General features: G+C 45.5%; 1 protein-coding gene across 1 annotated transcript in view; it reads right to left on the bottom strand.

The window, feature by feature from the left end:
• Positions 1-3,349: 3,349 nt before the first annotated feature.
• Positions 3,350-21,446, bottom strand: part of MSH5 (mutS homolog 5) — a 102,949-nt gene continuing 84,852 nt past the window's right edge. The window contains exons 17-24 of the mRNA XM_066582105.1: positions 20,549-20,735; positions 20,339-20,465; positions 13,882-14,031; positions 8,335-8,409; positions 7,999-8,142; positions 7,273-7,410; positions 6,583-6,656; positions 3,350-3,883 (exon numbers count right to left, since the gene is read on the bottom strand). Coding sequence (XP_066438202.1) covers positions 3,775-3,883; positions 6,583-6,656; positions 7,273-7,410; positions 7,999-8,142; positions 8,335-8,409; positions 13,882-14,031; positions 20,339-20,465; positions 20,549-20,735 — 1,004 coding nt within the window. The 3' untranslated portion in view covers positions 3,350-3,774. The remainder of the gene's footprint in view (positions 3,884-6,582; positions 6,657-7,272; positions 7,411-7,998; positions 8,143-8,334; positions 8,410-13,881; positions 14,032-20,338; positions 20,466-20,548; positions 20,736-21,446) is intronic.

Below are 21,446 nucleotides of genomic sequence, written 5' to 3'. Positions count from 1 at the left end.
AGGTTGGTTTATGGGGATTCTACAAAGTATATTACAAGTTGTGATGATTTTATTATGCATTTATAGAGCAATTAAGGTTATAATTTCATGTATTTCTAAATGTACTGAAAAAGCTTTCTCTTCGCCGATATGAATCATGTGTTTATGGACTAGGAGTCATACTTGTCTTGACTCCATGTCCAAAACGGGGGAATGTGAGGGGTTAATTCACGTTTATGCCTTTTAAATTGATAAGTGTATTTCACAGAATACTTATGTGTTTATAAGTTGCGTCTTCTTCTGCCCAAGGTTTAAGCTTATACGTGTAGGGGCCGACGCTTAATAATAGACTACAGCGACTCCATTTTGTATCTCTTTGCTTGTTTTGCTTCAATCATGTATCTGTATTAATTTCACCTCTTACCTAGAGAATGTTAGACCCAATTATAATAATGACTTCGAATCCTTATCAGCTTTCTCTCTCTCATGCCTTCTTTCCCTTGAGAAAGTTCACTCCTTTCTAGCAGAAGCGTCCAGGAATGTTTTGTTTTTGCTACAGGTGTCACCGGACATTGATATATTGTTCATGTAGGAGACTTCTTTGAAAGATGTGTAATGCTAATTAAAAATCTGCAGATGTTATGCATGCCTGGGGCATGCGCAGTAATCAAATCAATACGTCAGCAAACCTTTCCTATATCATCTGTAAATTCTTGGAATAAACTTACTTCACTCATGGCATTCTCATCATGCATGTGGCTGACCATTTATGTCGTCTGAGTACTCAACCCTGAAACCAATTTGGAGGCAGACAGCATTAGCTCAACGGTCTGTGTTTTGACCCCCTACATTGGCAAAGGGTTGTCTCCTCCGATGAGTCATACTTTCTCTTCCTCCAATGGATGAATGTTGACGTGTCAGGCGAGAAACATTAAAAAACAAATACCCAGCAACCATTACTGGAAAAACACAAGCTGGTGGTGGCGGCGTTACGGTCAGGGGAAATTTTTCATGGCGTTCTCTGGGCCGCTCATCCATGTGGGAGGCAGCCTGAACCGATTTGGTTATGAATCCATTCTTGCACATCACAGACACCCATACATGCTGATTGTCTTCCCCTCGGGCAGATGGGATCTTCTAACAAGACAATGTGACATGTCACACGACTAGAAATGTCCGACAGTGGTTGTAAAAGCACGACCAAGACTTCCCTAGCCCTCTAATTCCCCAGACTTGAACATCTGTGAGACCACCTCGATCATCGTGTTCGCTCTGTGGATTCTGCCCCACGTACCCTCCAGCAACTGTGGGATGCACTGCAGTCAGCTTGGCTCCAGATACCTGAGTTAGGGCGTAGGCCTAATTCCCACGGGCAGATTTCTGCGCTGCCCGCAGCTATTACGTTCTATTGAACCTAATAGCGCAATGCTCAAGGTGCGGCATTTGCTGCGGGCGTACGCGCGGATGGCTTCCATTGCAGTCAATGAAAGCCGTCCGTCACTCTATCTTACCCTATAGCACAGCGGTAGATAGCTTGAAAACGCTTCCCTGCCGACCGAAGCGCGCGTCATGTGACGCTGTGGGTGTGTCACATGACACTGCCAGCGCATCATGCGCTGTACTGCGCATGCGCACCGGTACGGGATGCGGGACATCGGATACAGAGGTGAGTATGAGGTCTCTAGGGGGGGCCCCGTGACGGACTCCGTTGCGGAATTACACTTGCGGAGTGCGTCACGGCTGTGGGCACTAGGCCTAAAACAGACGAATGTGATTTTGTTAGGTTTTGCAGGCATGAAAATCTTGCCTGCAAAACATGCCGAACCTAAACCATTGATTTCAATGATTTTGTTTTCACTATCCTGATTCTCATGCAATAATACTAGGTGCGAGAAAAGATAGGTCCTGCCCTTTCAGCTTTTTTTTACCACGCGCAATATAATACAGGGGAAATAAAACAAGGCAACGGTTACATGAAGTAATCAATTGATGGAAACAAGTAGGGGTGAGGGTCCTGCTCTAACGAGCTTACATATTACAGATAATGGGGTGATACAGAAGATAAAGGGGCTGGAGATGTGCACAGTATGGTGAGGGATGCTATACTCATAGACTATGGTCAGGCCGTATAGTGGCGGAATCAGGATGACTGCAGGGGAGCGGTTGATTACGGCTAGCAGGGATTGCAGTCGGTAGGACAGGGAGCATGTTATTAGGCGGAGTACAGAGGGGTTTGGTTTAGGGGATATGGTATGCCTCCCTGAGGAGGTGCGTTTTTAGAGCACGCTTATTTAGGGCAGGTTCTATTGTCATAAGGAACAGTGAGAAGACGATGGGATTACAAGACTCACAGGAAACATCTGCGCTTCTGTTATCTCCGGCATCGGCTGCTCTGGGTTTACAATCTTTACATCGTTCTCAGGAACCATTTTCTCCTTCCTGGGACATCAGTATTTCTTGCTTTGCTGAAGAGTGGCTCCACTTTTAGACCAGTTTCTTACAACTGCATTATTACACGCTGCAGGCGGCCTATCATCATGTACTATTTTGGTGTGTATGCGTGAATAATATGAGCCAAAATAGAGTATGCTGTGATGTTTCTTGTGCGCAATTCGTGTAAGTGGTAACATAGCCACCTATGGGAGGTTTGTGCGCGGAAGACGCTTTACCAAACATGCGTGCGGAATACGCTATTCCAACATCCTCGTGTGAGCCTGGCCTGATGCAGAGATTTCTGTGTCTGTCTCATTTATCTGAAAGGGGCGAACCTGCTGAAGAAACCGCCCAATTCAGACGGAGGGAACCGATTCAGTCACAGAAATGCAACAAATCTGTTGTGTGAGACGACCTTAGGGTATAATAGTCACATCAGAGGATGCAGCGCATCAGCTCCTAGGAGCCTATAACTTTAGTTTATAAGGCAGAAAGGAGCTGACAGATTCCCTCCATCAGCTAGATTTGTATAGGTATTAGAGATGAGCGAGCATACTCGCTAAGGACAATTACTCGATCGAGCATTGTCCTTAGCGAGTATCTCCCCGCTTGGAAGAAAAGGTCCGGCTGCCGGCGCGGGTGACAGGTGAGTTGCGGCAGTGAGCAGGGAGGAGTGGGGGGGGAGAGAGAGATCTCCCCTCCGTTCCTCCCAGCTCTCCCCAGCCGCTCCCCGCTGGCAGCCGAACCTTTTCTTCCGAGCGGGCAGGTACTCGCTAAGGGCAATGCTCGATCGAGTAATTTCCCTTAGCGAGTATGCTCGCTCATCTCTAATAGGTATACATCATATAAGTGCAGATATTACATATGTGTGTATATTCTATATACTTTCACACAGATAAACTTTATTTTTTTTCCAACAATTTAAACGAATCTAGATGAGAACCCGAGGTAAGATTAATGACCATATAATGTCAGTAGTGACAGCCCGACCCGTAGCGCCCTCTTGCTGCTGCTATTAACCGAGGCTGTATACCTATTTGTGCCAGAAGTCAGTATATTAGTAGGGCTTTGACAACATGCCACAGTGCAAAGGGATGTGACGCACTGCTGGCAGGACATAAAGGAAGCGGTGAGCATGGGTTAGGTACGGCCAGGCCTTGCCCAGGTGTTAGCGTCCCACCTTAGGACTGGAGCATCTGAATGACTGCGGCTCACAGTGTCACTGCTTGCAGTTGCAGACTCCATTATTTCCTGTCTATTAATTAGATTAGAACTTCTTTAAACTCATTAATGCAGCAGGTTACAGGTGGTCCCCGCTGCACAACACAACAGAATCGCCCTCCTATAATGTCAGTCTGTCACTCAGAATATGGTGGAGTAGGGCAGGACTTCTTCGGACAAGTACTTCTGCACATCCAGCTCTGGATCATCAAAGTTCAGGCTAAGAAAACGGTCAACCAATTCCCGACACCTGGGAGGAGAGAAATAGAGGAGAGACTGATGGACATCGCAGAAGAGAAGGGACAAGCAGACAAGACTTACATAGAAGAACAGTTGTGATTATGACATCCACCAAATCCATCCGTCCACGGCCCATTACAGCTGTGACATATATATGGCGATCACGTAGGAAAATGCTCTTATAATGATTAGCAGGAGTTCATCAAAAAGTTCCTCCAATCTAATCACACGGTGTCCTGCTGCCAAAACCCCCAGTGATCAGCTCTGATCTGGGCAGCATCTGGCAGTAAGTGTTCAGTTTCCCTGCAGCACCCCCACATTGAAGCATTACACAGTTCTAATTAACCCATTCCTGGCACATATACAGCTATATACCGTATTTTTCGCTTTATAGGACGCACCGGATCATAAGACGCACCCCTGTTTTAGAGTGGGAAAGTAGGGAAAAAATATTTTGAACTCACCCCGGGCCAGTGCAAAGATAGTGCCAGGCGACGGAGCAGCAGAGGTCTGGAACAGTGGAGTTCCGTGTCATAGCGGTGCTTCTTCAGCAGGAGAAGGGAAAAAGCCGATTGGTGGAGACGGGGAAGCAGCAGCAGTTCCCGCCGGGGCTCACCACCAATCAGTGGCACGTATGGGCAGCAGTGGGGAGGAGAGAAAACTAGTAAGTGACCGCATATTTATTCGTGCGATCGCGACTTTTTTTGCACGACCACGATTCAGTTAGCGTGATCACACGTTTAAACGCGCGAACAAATGCCGATGCGATGAATTTCTGCACATTCGCTTTATAAGACGCAGCGACTTTTTTCCACTGCTTTGGGAGGAAGAAAAGTGCGCCTTATAAAGCGAAAAATACGGTATATCCTAACTGCCTACGCCCCATACTGTTAGGACATATATAGAAAGCCCACTCCATACACAGCGGGTGATAGCTGTCTTAGACAGCTGACGCCCACCCACAACAGCCGCGATTGGAGATAAAAGATTAACAGTCCGGATCGGAGTTAACTGCTGCTGTCAATTCTGATGAGATTGTGGGGAGTTGTGCGGAGTCATTGCAACCTAGGCCCCTCTGCCTATTAAAATGTGCTTGTAGTATACTGTATCAGTGATCGTGTTCCCTAATGGGACTAAAAAAGAGAAATCAATTGATTTTGTAAGTATAAGGACGGGCTCACACGAATGGCTTGGACAATGTATGCGGATAATCCGCAGCGGAGGACCTGCGATCATTCGCGGAAAGTAACTGCAAAAGATCACAGATGCAAGCATTTTTCCATGCGATGTATGCAGATGCACAGCGTATTGTCCGTGCAAAAAAAAAATTGGAACACTCACATCCACTGACTGCAATGGAATTCCATGCGGAATCTACGCTAAAATAGATTTTACAGCAATGTTTCTTCCGTTCGCGGAATGCGCAATTGGTACCCACGAGTGTGAGCGAAAATACATGCCTTTCAATCCCTGAATTTAAAAGCGGAACTTCCGCGCAGATAGTGATCGCAAAATCTGCAATTCAAACCAGTTTGTGTGAGCGAGGCCTTACAAATCCACCTTTTCCCAGTCATCACTTAAAAAAGAAGATAAAAGAAATGTATAAATTGTTATTGTTGTGTCTGTAGAAGTGCAACTTGTTAATATATTACATTCTGAATTCCGCACGGCGACTGCCATAAAAAAAAATACTGAATGCCAGAACTGCGTTTTCTTCGGTCACCTTGTCTCCCTCCCCCCAAAAAATGAATAAAAAATTAAAGTGTCACATTTACCCAAAAAAAGTACCAAGAAAAACAACACGACGTTGATAGAAAAATATAAAAAAGTTATGTCGGTCAGAAGATGGCAAAAGAAGGCAATTTAAGTAGAACTAATTTTTTTTTTAAACTATGTAAATTAAGTATTGCCATAATCACACAGACCCCCAGAATAAAGATAACATGTTTTTTTTTACAACATTGTGAGTGCCATTAACCCTTTCCAATCCACTGTCTGACGTCTAAAGACATTACGATCTAAGGCTGTACAGCTCCGATATTGGAAGACGTCCGTCGAGATTCTCTTACTGTATATTGCCAGCCTCTCTGCTGTCGGAGCCTATCCAACGTGTCACCTCATGCAGTACTGGCTTTAGCCAGCAGATACCGCCGTTATATAACGGCAGAAAAAGAGTAAGCCCCCTAGGAAAACCAGGATACAAATTGGATTGAAAAGAGTTAAAACAAAAACCCCAAGTTGGGTGTGTTTTCCCCTCTATCTCATGCCATTTACACAGCAGCGTTGACCGTTGGTCATCAAAGGCTTAAAACATAAGGGCCATTTTTTGTGATGCATGAGGTGCCAGACCCTCCGGAGCAGGAGATTCTGTCTGTAGCCACTTCCTGCTCCATCTAGTAGATGTGGGTCATAATTAGGGCTCCCCCTCTAATAGCACAGAATAATCAATTTCAATATGGATTTTCTAAACCAGACAAACCCTGTAAGCTAGCAGTATGTGGTGATGATACACATAGGGCAGATAAAGCTACCCAACCCTATAAAATACACGCTCAGATGGACCAAGCAGGCTTACTTCAGTATGAAGACCTAGAAAGTACTACAGCGCCCCCTAAGGTCTCAGACTGCAGGATAAGGGTCTGTGAACCATGTGCTCATCCATCCTGTGTAGGTGGAAGACGAAAGACACACAATTGAAGTTTCCCTTACTTGTCCATCGTCTCCTGCTTAGCCGCCTGATCCACACACTCAATGGCCCGTCCTTTACGAAACAGCTCTGAAACCTTAGGTACAAGAGGGATAAATGTGATGACATGGGTAAAATGGATCACAATGGCCTCTATTATGGCACCTATATATACGGAAGCCATGATGCCAGCTTTACCACAACCTTACAGGTGCCCTAACAGCACCACATGAAAACTATGCATATCTATAAAGTGTTTGAAGGGTTAAAAAACAGTTATGCTAATGAATATATATGGTGACTCCCCTCCTCCATGAGCTTCCAGGTAATCAGGCAGCATCAAGGGGACATAGAAAACCCATCTGCCATCTAACTAGCATCCTCTTTTCTAAGGAGGGGCATATAGTGTCAGAGGGAACCTGACGTGCAGATTTTTGGATATTTTACATAAATGGCCTATCCTTAGAATGGAGAGACAGCAGCACTTGCTGGAGGTCCCCACCAGCCATATTATAGGAAGGGTATGTTCTGTGACATGTGCAAAGGTCACTGTGCAGGGAGGGGAGGAGGTGAGCTGTGTCTATCATCATTAGACTTTTATAGGAGTGTGTTCTGGGCATACTCTGTGACCTCTGTTTGGAGGTGGAGGAAGTGAGCTGCCAATTTAATGTTATTTATGTGGGGTGGCGATTTTATGTCAAACAGTATTTTACCTGCACTCCTCTCTTAATGATTTTTTCTGGCATACCGGCCATGGAGGCCACCCTGGCGGCCTGGCTCACTTCAGAAACCCCATCTTTGAGCTGGTAGAAAAAGACGAGCTCCTCGCCATCCAGACACCATTCAAACGTCTGCACAGAATAAAGGGAGAGTTATGAAAGCCGATGGAAGGAAGAAGTGGGGCTGTTGTCCATAGCAGCCGGCCAGGATTCAACTTTCAGCCAACTGTTCAAACAGTAAAGGCAATAAGAGGCTCCAGAGCATAACTTCATTATACTAGATAGGAGAAGTCTCCTCGAGGAGTCAGCCATTTTTTCTCATTACAGAAGACCCCTTTATCTGAGCAGTCACCTCCTGAGACCTACAGCTGAGTTTTCCATGGTATTGTTCAGTTGGTTCTGCATTACTCTTATACGAGAATGGATGTCAGGGTCCAATTATAAGGACAGATGAAGGCGTACGTGTCCGGGGCCTCCACCGATCAGTCTAACATTATCCATTCCCATATATGTTACCCTGTGATGCTGCGGGATTCTACCTCCATGTCATTATAATAGTCTCTACCTTTACTTTGGGACTTGTGTTCTTCATTGCTTACGTCGTCTATTTAATACGGCCTATTTAATAATATCAGTCGTCTGGTCCAACTGATTACAGCATCCCCCTCCTTGATAATTATGGGCTTGTCTTCTGCCGCCTTGTGTCTTTATAGATCTCACCTGATAATGAAGCACGGGACTTTCTGGAAGTATTTTCAACTGAATCAGACTGTGAAAGTTAGTAGAGATGAAAGAATGGGGGCAGGAGGGGCCCTGCTGTATCCAGTGTTTGAGAATGGCGGCTAAAAGGGATAGTCCGTCCACCTGAAAAGATCCACACAGATTGTATACTACAAGAGTATGAAGAACATATATACACACATTCACAGTACATCCTGTCCTCTATTATTGTTCTGCACATGCACTATATACACACTAGGTGGCAGTCACGCCTAAGTTGTTGCATACAGCACATGTTATCTATGAGGCTTTATATCCCTTGGAGACGCTCCTCACCGTATTGGTTCCTTTACCAAATTCATCTATTAAGACAAGCGAGTTCCTGGTTGCGTTATTCACAGCACTGGCCACCTACATACAGGAAACATTAATAAACTGTTAGATCATATTGTTAAGGAACCTTTACACGGTATGACTGATGGGCACACAAGCGCCTGACAGTTGTCGCAGTGACTATCACGCCTCTGCTTTTACACAGAAGCAACGGCTGTTCAAGTGAATGGATGTGAAGCGTGCTGGGATTGCTCGGGTCCCCCGCCTCCATTTACTCAAACATTGAGAAACTCCTCCTTACACTGAGTGAGAAGCCGCTCAGTAGCCATTCTGTTTCAGCAAGCAGAAACCGTATGACTAGTGACTTCTGGCTCAGTGCCCTTTACACGGGTGACAGTCACCCATATTCGCTCTATTTGACTATCAGCCCGTGTAAAGGTACCTTTGACCCTTTGCAATCCAATTTTTGGATTCAGGGTTTTGTAAAAGGCTTTCTCTTTTTGCTGTTATACAATGGTGCCAGTTACCTGCAATAGATGGTAAGAATACCCTGTCGGACATCTTCTGACATTGGAGCTGTACAAGCTTCAATCAGAATGTAGGAAGACGGCAGACATTGGATTGGAAAGGGTTAAAGGCTGCATCCAACCAATCTCTTCAATGCTCCAATGCATCTAAAATAACAAATGAAGCCCCTTAGTAGTCTTAAAGGGATTCTGTCCATAGCAGGATGTATTTTACACCGGCCCCACAGTGCTCTCTGCCATATCACACAAAATCTGCACAAGTTTCTAAGGGGATGCATGTTTTGTACTCTTGCCAAATCCATGGAACACCAAACCGCATCACCCTCGTCTCCTCTGTACCATCCTTCCAGAGTTTTCTTACATGTGAAATGTGGAGGCCATCACTTGTCCTGGTCTCCAACAGGCAGCCCAAAGTATGCCTCGTACACTTCACACATCTTAATTAATGATGAAATGGAGAACTTTTTTCCTCTTGCTTTAATAAATTCCCCACAAATATACCAACATGTATCTGCTGGATGCTTGCAGCCTCTTGTAGCCATATCTGTGTTGGAACAGTGTGAGAGTTGTGGGAAAACTAAACTGAACGATGATGTGCTTATGTGTTTATATAGATTCTAGCGAAATGTGATTGCTCCCAGCAAGAGAAACCACGTAATCTTGTAGATATGATACCTTTTAATGGCTAACAAAAATACATGATGTTATAGCGAGCTTGCGAACCTCTCAGGCTCTTCGTCAGGCTAAACTTTTAAAACTTCCCGCAGCCCCCCATGACAGCTCCCGGTTGTCGGCTACCTGTGGGAACTGACCACAGCCTGCAGGGCTTTACGCCTCATGTTCACGGGGAAAATCAGGCCCGCTACGGATTCTCCATGGAGAATCCGTAGCGGGTCCCTCCTGCCCCGCGGACATGAGCGCTAAAAATAAGAATTGACTCACCTCTCGCCCGCTCCGGATCTTCCCTTCGTCGCGGCCGGATCTTCTTTCTTCAGCCCGGCGGATGTGCACGGCACGTAGGTTGCGTGGTGCGCGCATGCGCCGGCCCGAAGAAAAAAGATCCGGCCGCGACGGAGAGAAGATGAAGCCACAAAGAAGGGAAGATCCGGAGCAGGTGAGGATATTCTGATTTTGGTCTCCTGCAGATCCGGACGGCTTCCATAGGCTTCAATAGAAGCCTGCGGGAGCCGTCACCGCGGGAGACCCGCACGAAAATGCCGTATGGTCTGGATTTTTTCATGCTCCATTTTTTTTTAAATCACTTTTATTGACCATCCGCGGGTATTTATCTACCCGCGGGTGGTCAATGCATCCCTATGGGATGCGGATCCGCATGCGGGTGATCTGCTGCGGATCTTAAATCATATTTTGCCCGTGGACATGAGGCATTAATCCCCAGAGGGAGCATGTTTTTACGTCCCTGGGGATTAAAGGCCACTTAGGCAGGACACTATAGGGTGGTCACTAAGGGGTTAAGTGCATTTCCTGGCTAGCACAGCTCATCAGTATTCATTCATCTGCTTTTCACATTGGTACCAGAGGGGCATTTGATCCAACATGCTCCTTTTGGGACCAGCAAGGAAGCCCATTATTGTAATGAGAACGAAATTAGCCATTTTCAGGAGATCTCATTACCTCCAATACGCATCCTCCAGAAGTACTGACTCCAATGAGATGGCACAAAGAAAAAATCAATAACAGGGATTATAGGTCATTCGATGGTCCAGGCTCAACAGTAAGTATATTTTTGAAACCGAGAGTGTACCACAGACACAGTACATCCACTCCCATCACTGTGTTACCCCAGAATACCTGCAAAGCCAACCATCTATTGCATATCATGTTTGGTATCCACAGCTAGTTAAATTCATGATATGAAATATGGCAGCCATAGTTTCCCAATTGGAGTGCCTTTAAGGAAATTACAGATCGTCCCCTGCCTGCGAACATTCGACTTACGAATTCCGCAAGATACGAACTATCTGTCCTGCACAGTATGATGTAATGCTATGGCATTACATCATACTGTGCAGGGAGCGGAGAGGCTTCTATCAAGCCTGATAGAAGCCTGTCCGGTCAGATCGCGGTTGCTGGGCAGCCGGGGGCCTTCTGAAAGGCCCTAGGGCTGTCTATGCAGAGCGCCTATCAAGCCGTGCGCTTGATGGGCACTTTGCATAGGCAGCCCTGGGGCCTTTCAGGAGGTCCCCGGCTGCCTAGCAACCGCACAGCGTCCCGTGATTTCATCGTGGGACGCTGTACGGGCCCCCTGAACGTCGGGTGCAGGCTGTTTCTTACAGCGGGCACCCGGTGGCAGCAGTTCCGACGGGCCGCTCGTCAGAACTGTTAACACTTTAAATACCGCTGTCAGAGCGGTATTTAAAGTTTAACAGTTCCGACAAGCGGTGCAGCTCGTCGGAACTGCTGCCGCCGGGTGTCCGCCGTAAGAACAGCCGGCACCCGACGTTGTATGGAGCGGCATCCACCCGCGATCCCGCTACATACACCATTTGTTCGGACTTGCAAACAGGTTACTGGAACGGAACCTGTTCGCAAGTAGGGGACTAACTGTACTAGCAATTATTAGGAAGTTAAAGCACCAGTGTTTCTGGTGGCGCACTGCTACATGCACGTCACGCACACACACAGTTCTGCTACATGCACTTCACATACACACGGTTGTACTACATGTACGTCACATACACACAGCTCTGCTACATGCACGTAACACACACACACAGTTCTGCTACATGCACGTCACATACACATGGTTGTACTACATGCATTTCACACACAGCTCTGCTACATTTACACACACACAGCTGTGGTACATGCACATCACACACACAGCTCTGCTACATGTACATCACATAGCTCTGCTACATACATTTTTCAGCCCATGCAACAGGGTTCACAAACAGCATTGCAACCCTATGGAAAGCTTTACAGAGCGTGATCCACGGGCGTTTTATTGCCTGCGGATCATCGCCTGTGAACAGGCAGCCTAAGCAATCCACAACCCCGAAGTATGTTGTGTGTCGGCTGATGAAAATTGAAGTGGCAGGCCTACCTGTCATAAAAGGCCAGTGGTGGCAGCAAGGTAGGTTGGGACGTGCTAGGCCATTTTGGGTGCGAACTGGGCTCCTTTTTGCACGTGTGCAGCATCCGTGATGCTAGAAATAAGTCGACCCTGCAGTCTTCCCCCTGGGTTTCGAACATTACTGTGACAGGGCAGATTTGCATATATGGCAGGAGTTATTAACCCCTTAGTGACCAAGCCTGTTTGCGCCTTAATGACCAGGCCAAATTTTGAAAATCTGACATGTGTCACTTTAACATAGAATAGCTCAATAAAGGTTTTGCATATCCAGGGATTCTGACATTGGTTTTTTGCCACATTTTGTACTTCATTTACATGGTAAAAAATAGACCGATAGAATTTGCTGATATTTATTACAAATGACAAAATCGGGAAAATTTAGGAAAATGTTATTTTTTCACATTTTCAACTGTAATAATATCAAATATGTACAAACATGCTGTACAAATTTTTGCTAAGATATATATTTCCATCTGTTTACTGGGCGCAAATTTGAAAACCTTTGTTTTTTTTTTTAAAACCATTTAGGAGACGTACAAATTTAACATTACTTATCGACATTTTGAGGAACACTTTGTTTTCTTGCACCAAGCCAAGATTGCAAAGGCTCATGGGTGTCAAAATGTTAGATAGCCCTTCACAGATATAGACTAAAAATAACTTTATTGTAATCCTTTAAAAACATATATGGGCCGACAAACGAACTAAACACTAAAGACAAGGGAATCACTGATGATTAACAGGATAACCACTGACATTCATCAGATAAATGTCAGTGATGAAGTATGATGGCTATACGGGCTCTCTGTTTGTTCAACTATAATGTCACTTGGGACATAAAGCGTGGAGATTATAGGCGCTGGATCTAAATATAAAGATTCCAGCATCTAATTTAACTTAGAAGAGAACAGCAATTTCGTCACAGGATCCTAGCTCATGTAGGCAACATACGTCGTCATGAATCAACTCCATTGGCAGATCACGTATGGGCCATGCACAATGGTGATGCTCAATCTTTGAAATAATTATATAGACTTTTTCCGCCTCTGTGAAGAATATTTCACAATTATAGATACCCCCAGAAAAGACCCCATTTTAAAAACTGTACCCCTTAATATATTCACTGAGGGGGGGTCAGGAGTATTTTGACCCCACCATTTTATTTTAGGAATTAATTAGAGATGAGTGAGCGTACTTGGCCACGCCCCTTTTTCACCATGAGCGCATTTTCGAGTACTTCCGTACTCGGGCGAAAAGATTCGGGGGGCGCCGTGGGTGAGTGGGGGGTTGCAGCGGGGAGTGGGGGGGAGAGGAAGAGAGAGAGGGCTCCCCCCTGTTCCCCGCTGCTACCCCCCCGCTCCGCCACTCCCTGCTCCATTTCATACTACTCTACAGTTAGTGGGAGGCTAACACATAATTGCAGGATCAAACTACACATTTTGTCTGTAACCTAAGGCCATATTTACATAGACGATAGCGAGTTGCACCCGCGTTTCTCGGGCACAACTTGCATTGCATAGCACATGTCAGTGTGTTGATGTGTGGGACAACAGACATTGCGAGACTCGCATGAAAATAGGGCATGCTGCGAAAAATTTCTCATGTACATCAACCCATTGAAAATAACAGGTTATTGTAGCGCAGGAGTTCTGTGCATCTCGCACTCACACAGAACTCCTGCGTTACACTTGGCCGTATAAATGCAGCCTCAGACACATGGGTCTGCATAGGAGCTGTATGCACAAAACGGCAGTGATTTTCAAATCAAGGCTATTTGCAGAGTTGCTGAGGCTAAAAACTGGTTAGTCATAGTGCGAAGCCCCTGAGTAATGTCTGTATCTGCATCTCCAATGCAACTGCAACTTGTTTATCTGTGTTTCTTGCGCCGTTCTTTAAACATAGAAATAAAAAGTAAAACCCACAAACCTGGTTCACGTCAATCATGAAAGTGGACAAGCCAAGAGAAACAGATTCACGTGTCTGTAAGCGGGTAAAAATTGCATCGATGGGTCCGATTTCAGCATAAGAGGCAGGGACGTAACTTCCAATCATGGCCATGTAGACGATAAGCCCGACCTGAGATTAAATGGAGACAGTGTCACACTTACCATAGACCTGCATGGGGCCCATGGACCCTGAACCACTTTCCCTGCAGGATGTGGCACTCTTATAAAGCCCACCTGCAGCCACATCTAGGCAGAGTCCACTCCAGATATATGTATACTGCCACGAATCAGTCTCCATTGATTTCAATACTAAATGTATGCATCCATATGCAGCAGCTCCCTCTAGTGGTCGATGAATGCAGTCAGAATTCTACATTATAGAGATACATATATGATGAATGCATTAACTCTCTCCACATCTACATTTCTATATATGCTGTACCTCTAGTCTGGTGATACACTTAGACCTATTTTAACTTGCTAAATCATCATCTAAGAGATTATTTCTGCAGTCTATGCATGCTCACTTCACTATGTAGAAGAAAAGGACGTGCCCTGCGAGTGTGGCCCTCTGGCGCAACAAATTTATGTATACTTTACCCGAGAAACTGGCATAAATTATACAAGAAATCTACTAGAGTTCATGGTTACCATAAATTTCTGTATAGGTAACAAATATATGAAGAGTCATGAGCCTCTGAATACATTAGTAGCACTGTGCGCCAGTAGGGATTATATTAAGAACAGCATTTGAATTGGGGGTCTTAATAAATTTCCCTTTAAAGCTTACCCGCGCTTTTCAGATGGCATCAGAATAAGCTGCTGTGTGTGTGTACATGAGAAACAACATACCTGCATTTACCCCGTTTATTCCTTATGGACGCTTTATCTCTCATGCTCAGTCTTCCCTAAGCTAGTGGCTGAACACTGATGTTACGATGTCTCCAAACACTGCCCACATAGGGGAGCAGGATCTCTTCTCTATCTCTGAGCTGATGTCTGCATACACAGACCATATAAGAGATCCTGCCCCCTCTGTCTATTTAGCACATTCTCATTACTAACAGCAGCGAGGAGGACATTATACAGCAGTATTCAGCTGCATACCTATAAATCCAGCTGTCAGGGAACTGGGGTCCGGGTAACTAGGAGTCCCTGAAAACTTCCTGCAACCCCTGTCCCTACCTACTTGCCGCTCTAGACTAAGCCCTAGGGCGATAACTGGGTGACAATCCCTACAGTAACTAGGGATGCGGGACAGGAGTCAGACACACAGACAAAACCAGGAGACACACAAACACAAAGGCAGGTCAGGCTATCCGGGTCGGCAACAAGAGAGACAAGGTACAAGGAGCCAGGCAAAGGCAAGGTCAGGTCCGAAGCAAGTGGGTCAAAACCCAGAAATACAATCCAATAACACGGGTGTAGCCTGGAGACAAACATACACTGGCAGTGTTAGGAGGAAACTGACTGAGATGTCAGAACTCCTGCTCCAGTAGCTGATTGGGGCAGGGAGCCTGCCAGCAGCAAGACCGAGACATAAGGCAGCGAGTACAGAGACCCAGATATCCAGCAGTGAGTGCAGAACATGCTGATCAGGATGTCATGGCAACGGGGACGGCATCCGCCGCATCTCCAGCAACCCCATTACCCAGGCGCTGCCCCCTGAGCATGAAAGTGCGCCTGGAGCCAGTGTTCAGGACCCCGATGGCCAGGGAAGGTCACCAACACCGGGGCTCCCTTGCGCCGTACCCCAGCCACCCGAGTGATTGGACCAGCGGTGCAGGCACAGAGGCCCCAGGAGCCGCTGGTCCTGATACCAGCAGTGGGGTAAGATAAAACACTTATCTCTTTGCCGCTGTCTACCTACAGCAGCTCCTCCTCCGCTCTCCACAGACTTCTATGGGCAGCAGCTGCTACAGTAGCTCTCCTTTTACGGAATTTATCAATAAACACAGAGTAACATAGTATGTTAGGCTGAAAGAAGACAATGTCCATCTAGTTCAGCCTATTTCAACCTCTTGTTGATCCAGAGGAAGGCAAAAAAAAACATGAGGTGGAGGCCAATTTAGCAAATCTTGGTGGAAAAAAATTCTTCACGACTCCATAATAGCAGTTAGAATAATCCCTGGTTCAACCTTTGAAAGTTCCTACCTGACTCCAAGACCCGCTTCAACAATCTTGCCGATTATTTAATGTCTTTATCTTGTAATATCATAGCACTCTAAAAAGACGTCCACTCCTCTTTATCAATTTTGCCATCAACATGTCCCCAGGCAGAGAATTTCACAGTCTCACTGCTCTTACAGTAAAGAACACCCTTCTGTGTTGGTGATGAAACCTGCTTTCCTCTAGACATAGAGGATGCCGTCTTGTTAACGTTGCAGTCCTGGTTATAAACAGATCATGGGAGAGATCCTTGTATTGTCCACTAATGTATTTATACATAGTTATTTGATCGCCCCTTAATCTCTGAATATTCCAGTCCTCTCATTCCGTTTATTAATTTAGTTGCAGTTCTTTGAACCCTCTCAAGCACTGCAACATCTTTCCTGAGCACCGGTGACCAGAACTGTGCGCAGTATTCTATGTGATGCCTGACAAGTGCCTTGTATAGTGGAAGGATAATGTTCTCGTCCCTCGCCCCTATACCTCTTTTAATGCACCCCAAGACTATTTGCTTTTGCAGCAGCTTACTGGCATTGATTGCTCCAGTTAAGCCTACAGTCCACTAGTACCCCCAGGTCTTTTTCCATATCCATTTTCCCTAGCAGTACCCCATTTACTGTATATTGGTGATATCCGTTTCTCCTGCCCATGTGCATAAGTTTACATTTATCAACATTGAACTTCATTTGCCATTTTTCTGCCCAAGCCCCCAGCTTATCTAGGTCCGTTTGTAGCCGTACATTGTCCTCTGTTGCATTAATTACCTTGTATAATTTCATATCATCTGCAAATATTGATATTCTACTGTGCAGCCCCTCTATCAGGTCATTGATGAATATATTGAACAGAATTGGGCCTAATACTGAACCCTGTGGCACCCTGCTAGCAACTGTGGCCCAATCAGAGTATGAACCATTTATTACCACCCTCTGCTTTCTATTACTGAGCCAATTCTTTACCCAGATACACACGTTTTCACCCAATCCGAGCTGTTTCATTTTATATATCAGCCTATTATGTGGCACGGTGTCAAATGCTTTAGAGAAGTCCAGATATACGAGATCAATAGACTCTCCCAGGTCCAGCCTAGAGCTTACTTCATCGTAGAAGTTGATTAAATTGGTCTGACATGATCGACCCCTCATGAGCCCGTGCCGATGAGTAACACCGTTGTTTTCCTTGAGGTATTCCAGGATGGCGTCTCTCAGAAACCCCTCGAATATTTTTCCAGTTATTGAAGTAAGATTTACCGGCCTGTAGTTACCAGGCTCCCTTCTTGACCCCTTTTTGTATATTGGAACCGCATTGGCAATACGCAAATCCAGTGGTACAAGCCCGGTCTCAATAGAGACCCTAAATATAAGAAATGGCGGTCTGTCATGTTACTTAGTTCCCTTAGAACCCTTGGGTGTATTCCATCTGGGCCCGGCAATTTCTTCGATGTTAATAGTCGGCTCTGCACTTCATCCAGTGTTAGGCAGATGATATTTAGTATGTGTGTGTGACATTTCTTTTTCGTTCATGAATACACTTGAGAAAAACTGTTTAATAGATTTGCCTTCCCCCCCATCATCTTCTATGATTTCTCCTGCATTATTTGTTAAAAGGCCAGTGCTTTCAGTGCAAATCCTTTTATAGTTTATATAACTGAAGAACAGCTTAGGGTTATTTTTGCTCTCTTTGGCAGTCTGACTCTCTGACTCCTCCATGGCAGTTTGGATCTTTCCCTTACATAATTTGTTTGTTTCCCTGTATGTTTTTAACGCTTCTTTACTGCCTTCTTATTTAACAATTTAAATGCTTTCTTTTTATCGCTTGTTGCCCCCCAGACAGTCTTGTTGAGCCACATTGGTTTCCTTCTACTTGTAGTTATTTTATTTTTAAAGGGTATGAACTGCTCATGTGAGGTAATTAGGATATTTTTAAACTTCTCCGATTTGTCGCCTGTCCTGTTACTTTCGAAGATGTTGTCCCAATTAATGTTGTCGAGAGTAATTCTGAGATGATCGAATTTTGCTTTACTAAAGTTCAGGTTTTTTTTTACGCTCCCTGATAAGGCTTCCTATTGAATGACAGCTGGAAATTAATTATATTGTGGTCACTATTTCCCAAGTGTCCCTCAAACTGCAACCCTGTGATTCTGTCCGGTTTGTTGGTTAATAATAAGTCCAGAGTGGCCCTCCCTCTAGTTGGCTAGAACTTATCACCCTTGTGAGATTCGCAGGTTTTGTCTTCCCCTATTATATCCAGATAATTAAAGTCTCCCATAATAATTACTTCATTGCAATTTGACACCTTTACTATTTGTCTTAGTAATAAGTTTTCAGTTTCTTGTTATTTTTGGTGGCTTATAGAAAACCCCTATCAGGATTTTGTTATTTTTCCCTCCCGGTATTTCTACCCACAGAGATTTCACGTGTTCACCTCCTGCAACTATATCATCTTGTAGCCTCGGCAATAAGTAGGATTTAGCATACAGACATACCCCTCCCCCTTTCTGGTTCCCACAGTCTCTTATGAAGAGATTGTAACCACCCAATCCCACTTATCATCAGACATTCTCGCTTCGAGCTCACCCACTTTACTGATCAGACTTTTTGCATTTGTTGCCATGAAATTTATATGGTTGGCGTTATTATATACACTCATTATGCTACTTACGGTCCTATTAGCTGTTCTGTCAATTCTAACTGTACTAACCCCTCCCCTTGCTCAACCCTCATTCCCATTCCTTGGTCCCAGGTCACTGTCTACACTGTCTTCCCCCCTATTGCTCTTTTAGCCCTCCCCTCGGTCCCTAGTTTAAACACTCCTCCAGCCTTCTAGCCATCTTCTCCCCAGTACAGCTGCCCCCTCCCCATTGAGATGCAGCCCGTCCCTAAGGTAGAGCCTGTAGCTGACAGCAAAGTCAGCCCAGTTTTCCAGGAACCCAAAGCCCTCCTTCCTACACAAACTCCGGAGCCACTTGTTTACCTCCCTTGTATCCCGTTGCCCTTCTGGTGCGGCTCATGGTACAGGTGGTATTTCCCAGAAAACTACCTTGGAGGCCCTCGCCCTAAGCTTGGATCTTAGGTCCCTGAAATCATTTTTAAAGGACCTCCATTGACCTCTAACTTTGTCATTAGTAACAATGTGTACCATGACCGCTAGATCCTCACCAGCCCCTCCCAGTCATTTGTCAACCTGATTCCCGATGTGTCTAACTCGATTGCCAGGAAGACACACTGTTCGATGATGCTGGTCTTTGTGACAGATTGCCCTGTCTGTCCCCCTAATAACTGAGTCCCTCACCACTAGGACCTGTCTAGCCTGCCCTGTGCTCCCCTACTCCTTCTTACTGAAGCAGTAATCTCCCTGGCATTCAGAGGGCATGTCATGATGCAGCATTGCTAACCCTGTAATGGCACTCCCCTCATCTGCCAACTTTGTAAACTTGTTGGGGTGCGCCAGTTTAGGACTAGCCCCCCTGGTTCTCTTCCCTCTTCCGTCACCCAGCTAGCTGCCTGCTCATCCTGCTCTCCCGAACTACCATCCACCCTCACATATATACCCTAGCGAGTGTCGACTCAGTGAGCAGTAAACTCCTTTAAATGTGACACAGCGCGAGTGATCAGCGTGGGGGAATGCTGATAGTTAAAGGGGTTGTCTCGCGAAAGCAAGTAGGGTTAAGCACTTCTGTATGGCCATATTAATGCACTTTGTAATATACATCGTGCATTAAATATGAGCCATACAGAAGTTATTCACTTACCTTCCCTGCGCTGGCGTCCCCGTCTCCATGGCTCCGTCTAACTTCAGCGTCTAATCGCCCGATTAGACGCGCTTGCGCAGAAGGGTCTTTTGCCTTCGGCTCGGTGTGGCACGAGCGGTGTTCTGGCTCCGCCCCTTCTATGCGTCATCGCATAGCTCCGCCCCGTCACGTGTGCCGATTTCAGCCAATCAGGAGGCTGGAATCGGCACACGTGATGGGGCGGAGCTACGTGATGACACGTAGAAGGGGCGGAGCCAGAACGCCGCTGCTGCCGGACAGACCCGAAGGCAGAAGACCCTTCTGCGCAAGCGCATCTAATCGAGCGATTAGACGCTGAAGTTAGACGGAGCCATGGAGACGGGGACGCCAGCGCAGGGAAGGTAAGTGAATAACTTCTGTATGGCTCATATTTAATGCACGATGTATATTACAAAGTGCTTAACCCCACTTGCTTTCGCGAGACAACCCCTTTAATGAAAGGTGCAATTTTCTCTACTATCCGCCCTGTGCTCAGTACCTGCTTTAGGTATACACTCTTCCCACATGAGTTGGGTCCTGTCAAAATTTTGATCCTCTTCTCTTTTTCTTGAGTCATTGTTGGATTTGAGACAAATGTTCCAGAGCAAAATACCATAAGAGGATGTCTGGGAGAGAAGCAGAAGTATAAAGTCAAGAACCTGTCACTTGTAGATGAAAACATGGGAAAAAAACCTCTGCCCTTCCTCACCTGCCCTCCTTTATATTAATGATATTGTTAGCAGTATAATGTGGGCGAACATATCCATTCTCACGCGCAGTGACTGCCATTGCAAGAAGAGCATCCAGCTGCCCGACATACTGAGTCACATCATATAAAACAGCTGACTTCTCCAAAATCAACGACTGCAGCTGATGCATTATCATCGTCTCATGATCTGTGGGGAAACCAAAACACTGACTACTCTGTAACTGAGGATCAGTACAGGATTGGTAATGTATGTATACAGTGACTTCACCAGCAGAATAGTGAGTGCAGCTCTGGAGTATAACAGATGATGTCATTTAGGATTAGGAAGTAATATAATATATTACCAAGTTACTCAACCTTTTATGTATTTTTTTGTACAAAATTATTCAATCCCCACTACAAGTTAGATTTGACTGCCAAATTCATAAACTTTAACCCCCCCCCCCCCTTAGTGACAAAGACTGTTTGCATATTAATGGCCAGCCAATCTTTCTGTTTTTTCCACCATCGCATTCCAGGAGCCATAGCTTTTTACTTTCTCTATATACCATATCTGAGGGCTTGTTTGTTGCGGGACAAGTTGTATTTTTTAATGGCAGAACTTGCTAAGACATATAATGTATTGTAAACAGTATACATGTATTGTAAATTAGCGATCTAACAAAGATAGGGCTTGCAAGTAAGCCAACAATGTGCCGGTATCCGACCAGTGGTCTACTTGCTAAGAGCTTGGTTCCACAAGAGTGTTGTGGATGACAAAGAGCATGTCAAAAACATTAAGCAGCATGTTCACCGCAATCAGAACCGGTAGGAACTGAGTGTGTCAGGGAGAGTGCTTACTTGGAGGCGCAGGGCATTTGGAGACATGCAGAGGTGCTAAACGCTGCCAGGTGTACTG

Source organism: Eleutherodactylus coqui, chromosome 10 (assembly GCF_035609145.1).
Source record: "Eleutherodactylus coqui strain aEleCoq1 chromosome 10, aEleCoq1.hap1, whole genome shotgun sequence".
Taxonomy (NCBI): domain Eukaryota; kingdom Metazoa; phylum Chordata; class Amphibia; order Anura; family Eleutherodactylidae; genus Eleutherodactylus; species Eleutherodactylus coqui.
This window is presented reverse-complemented; position numbering and strand designations above follow the sequence as displayed.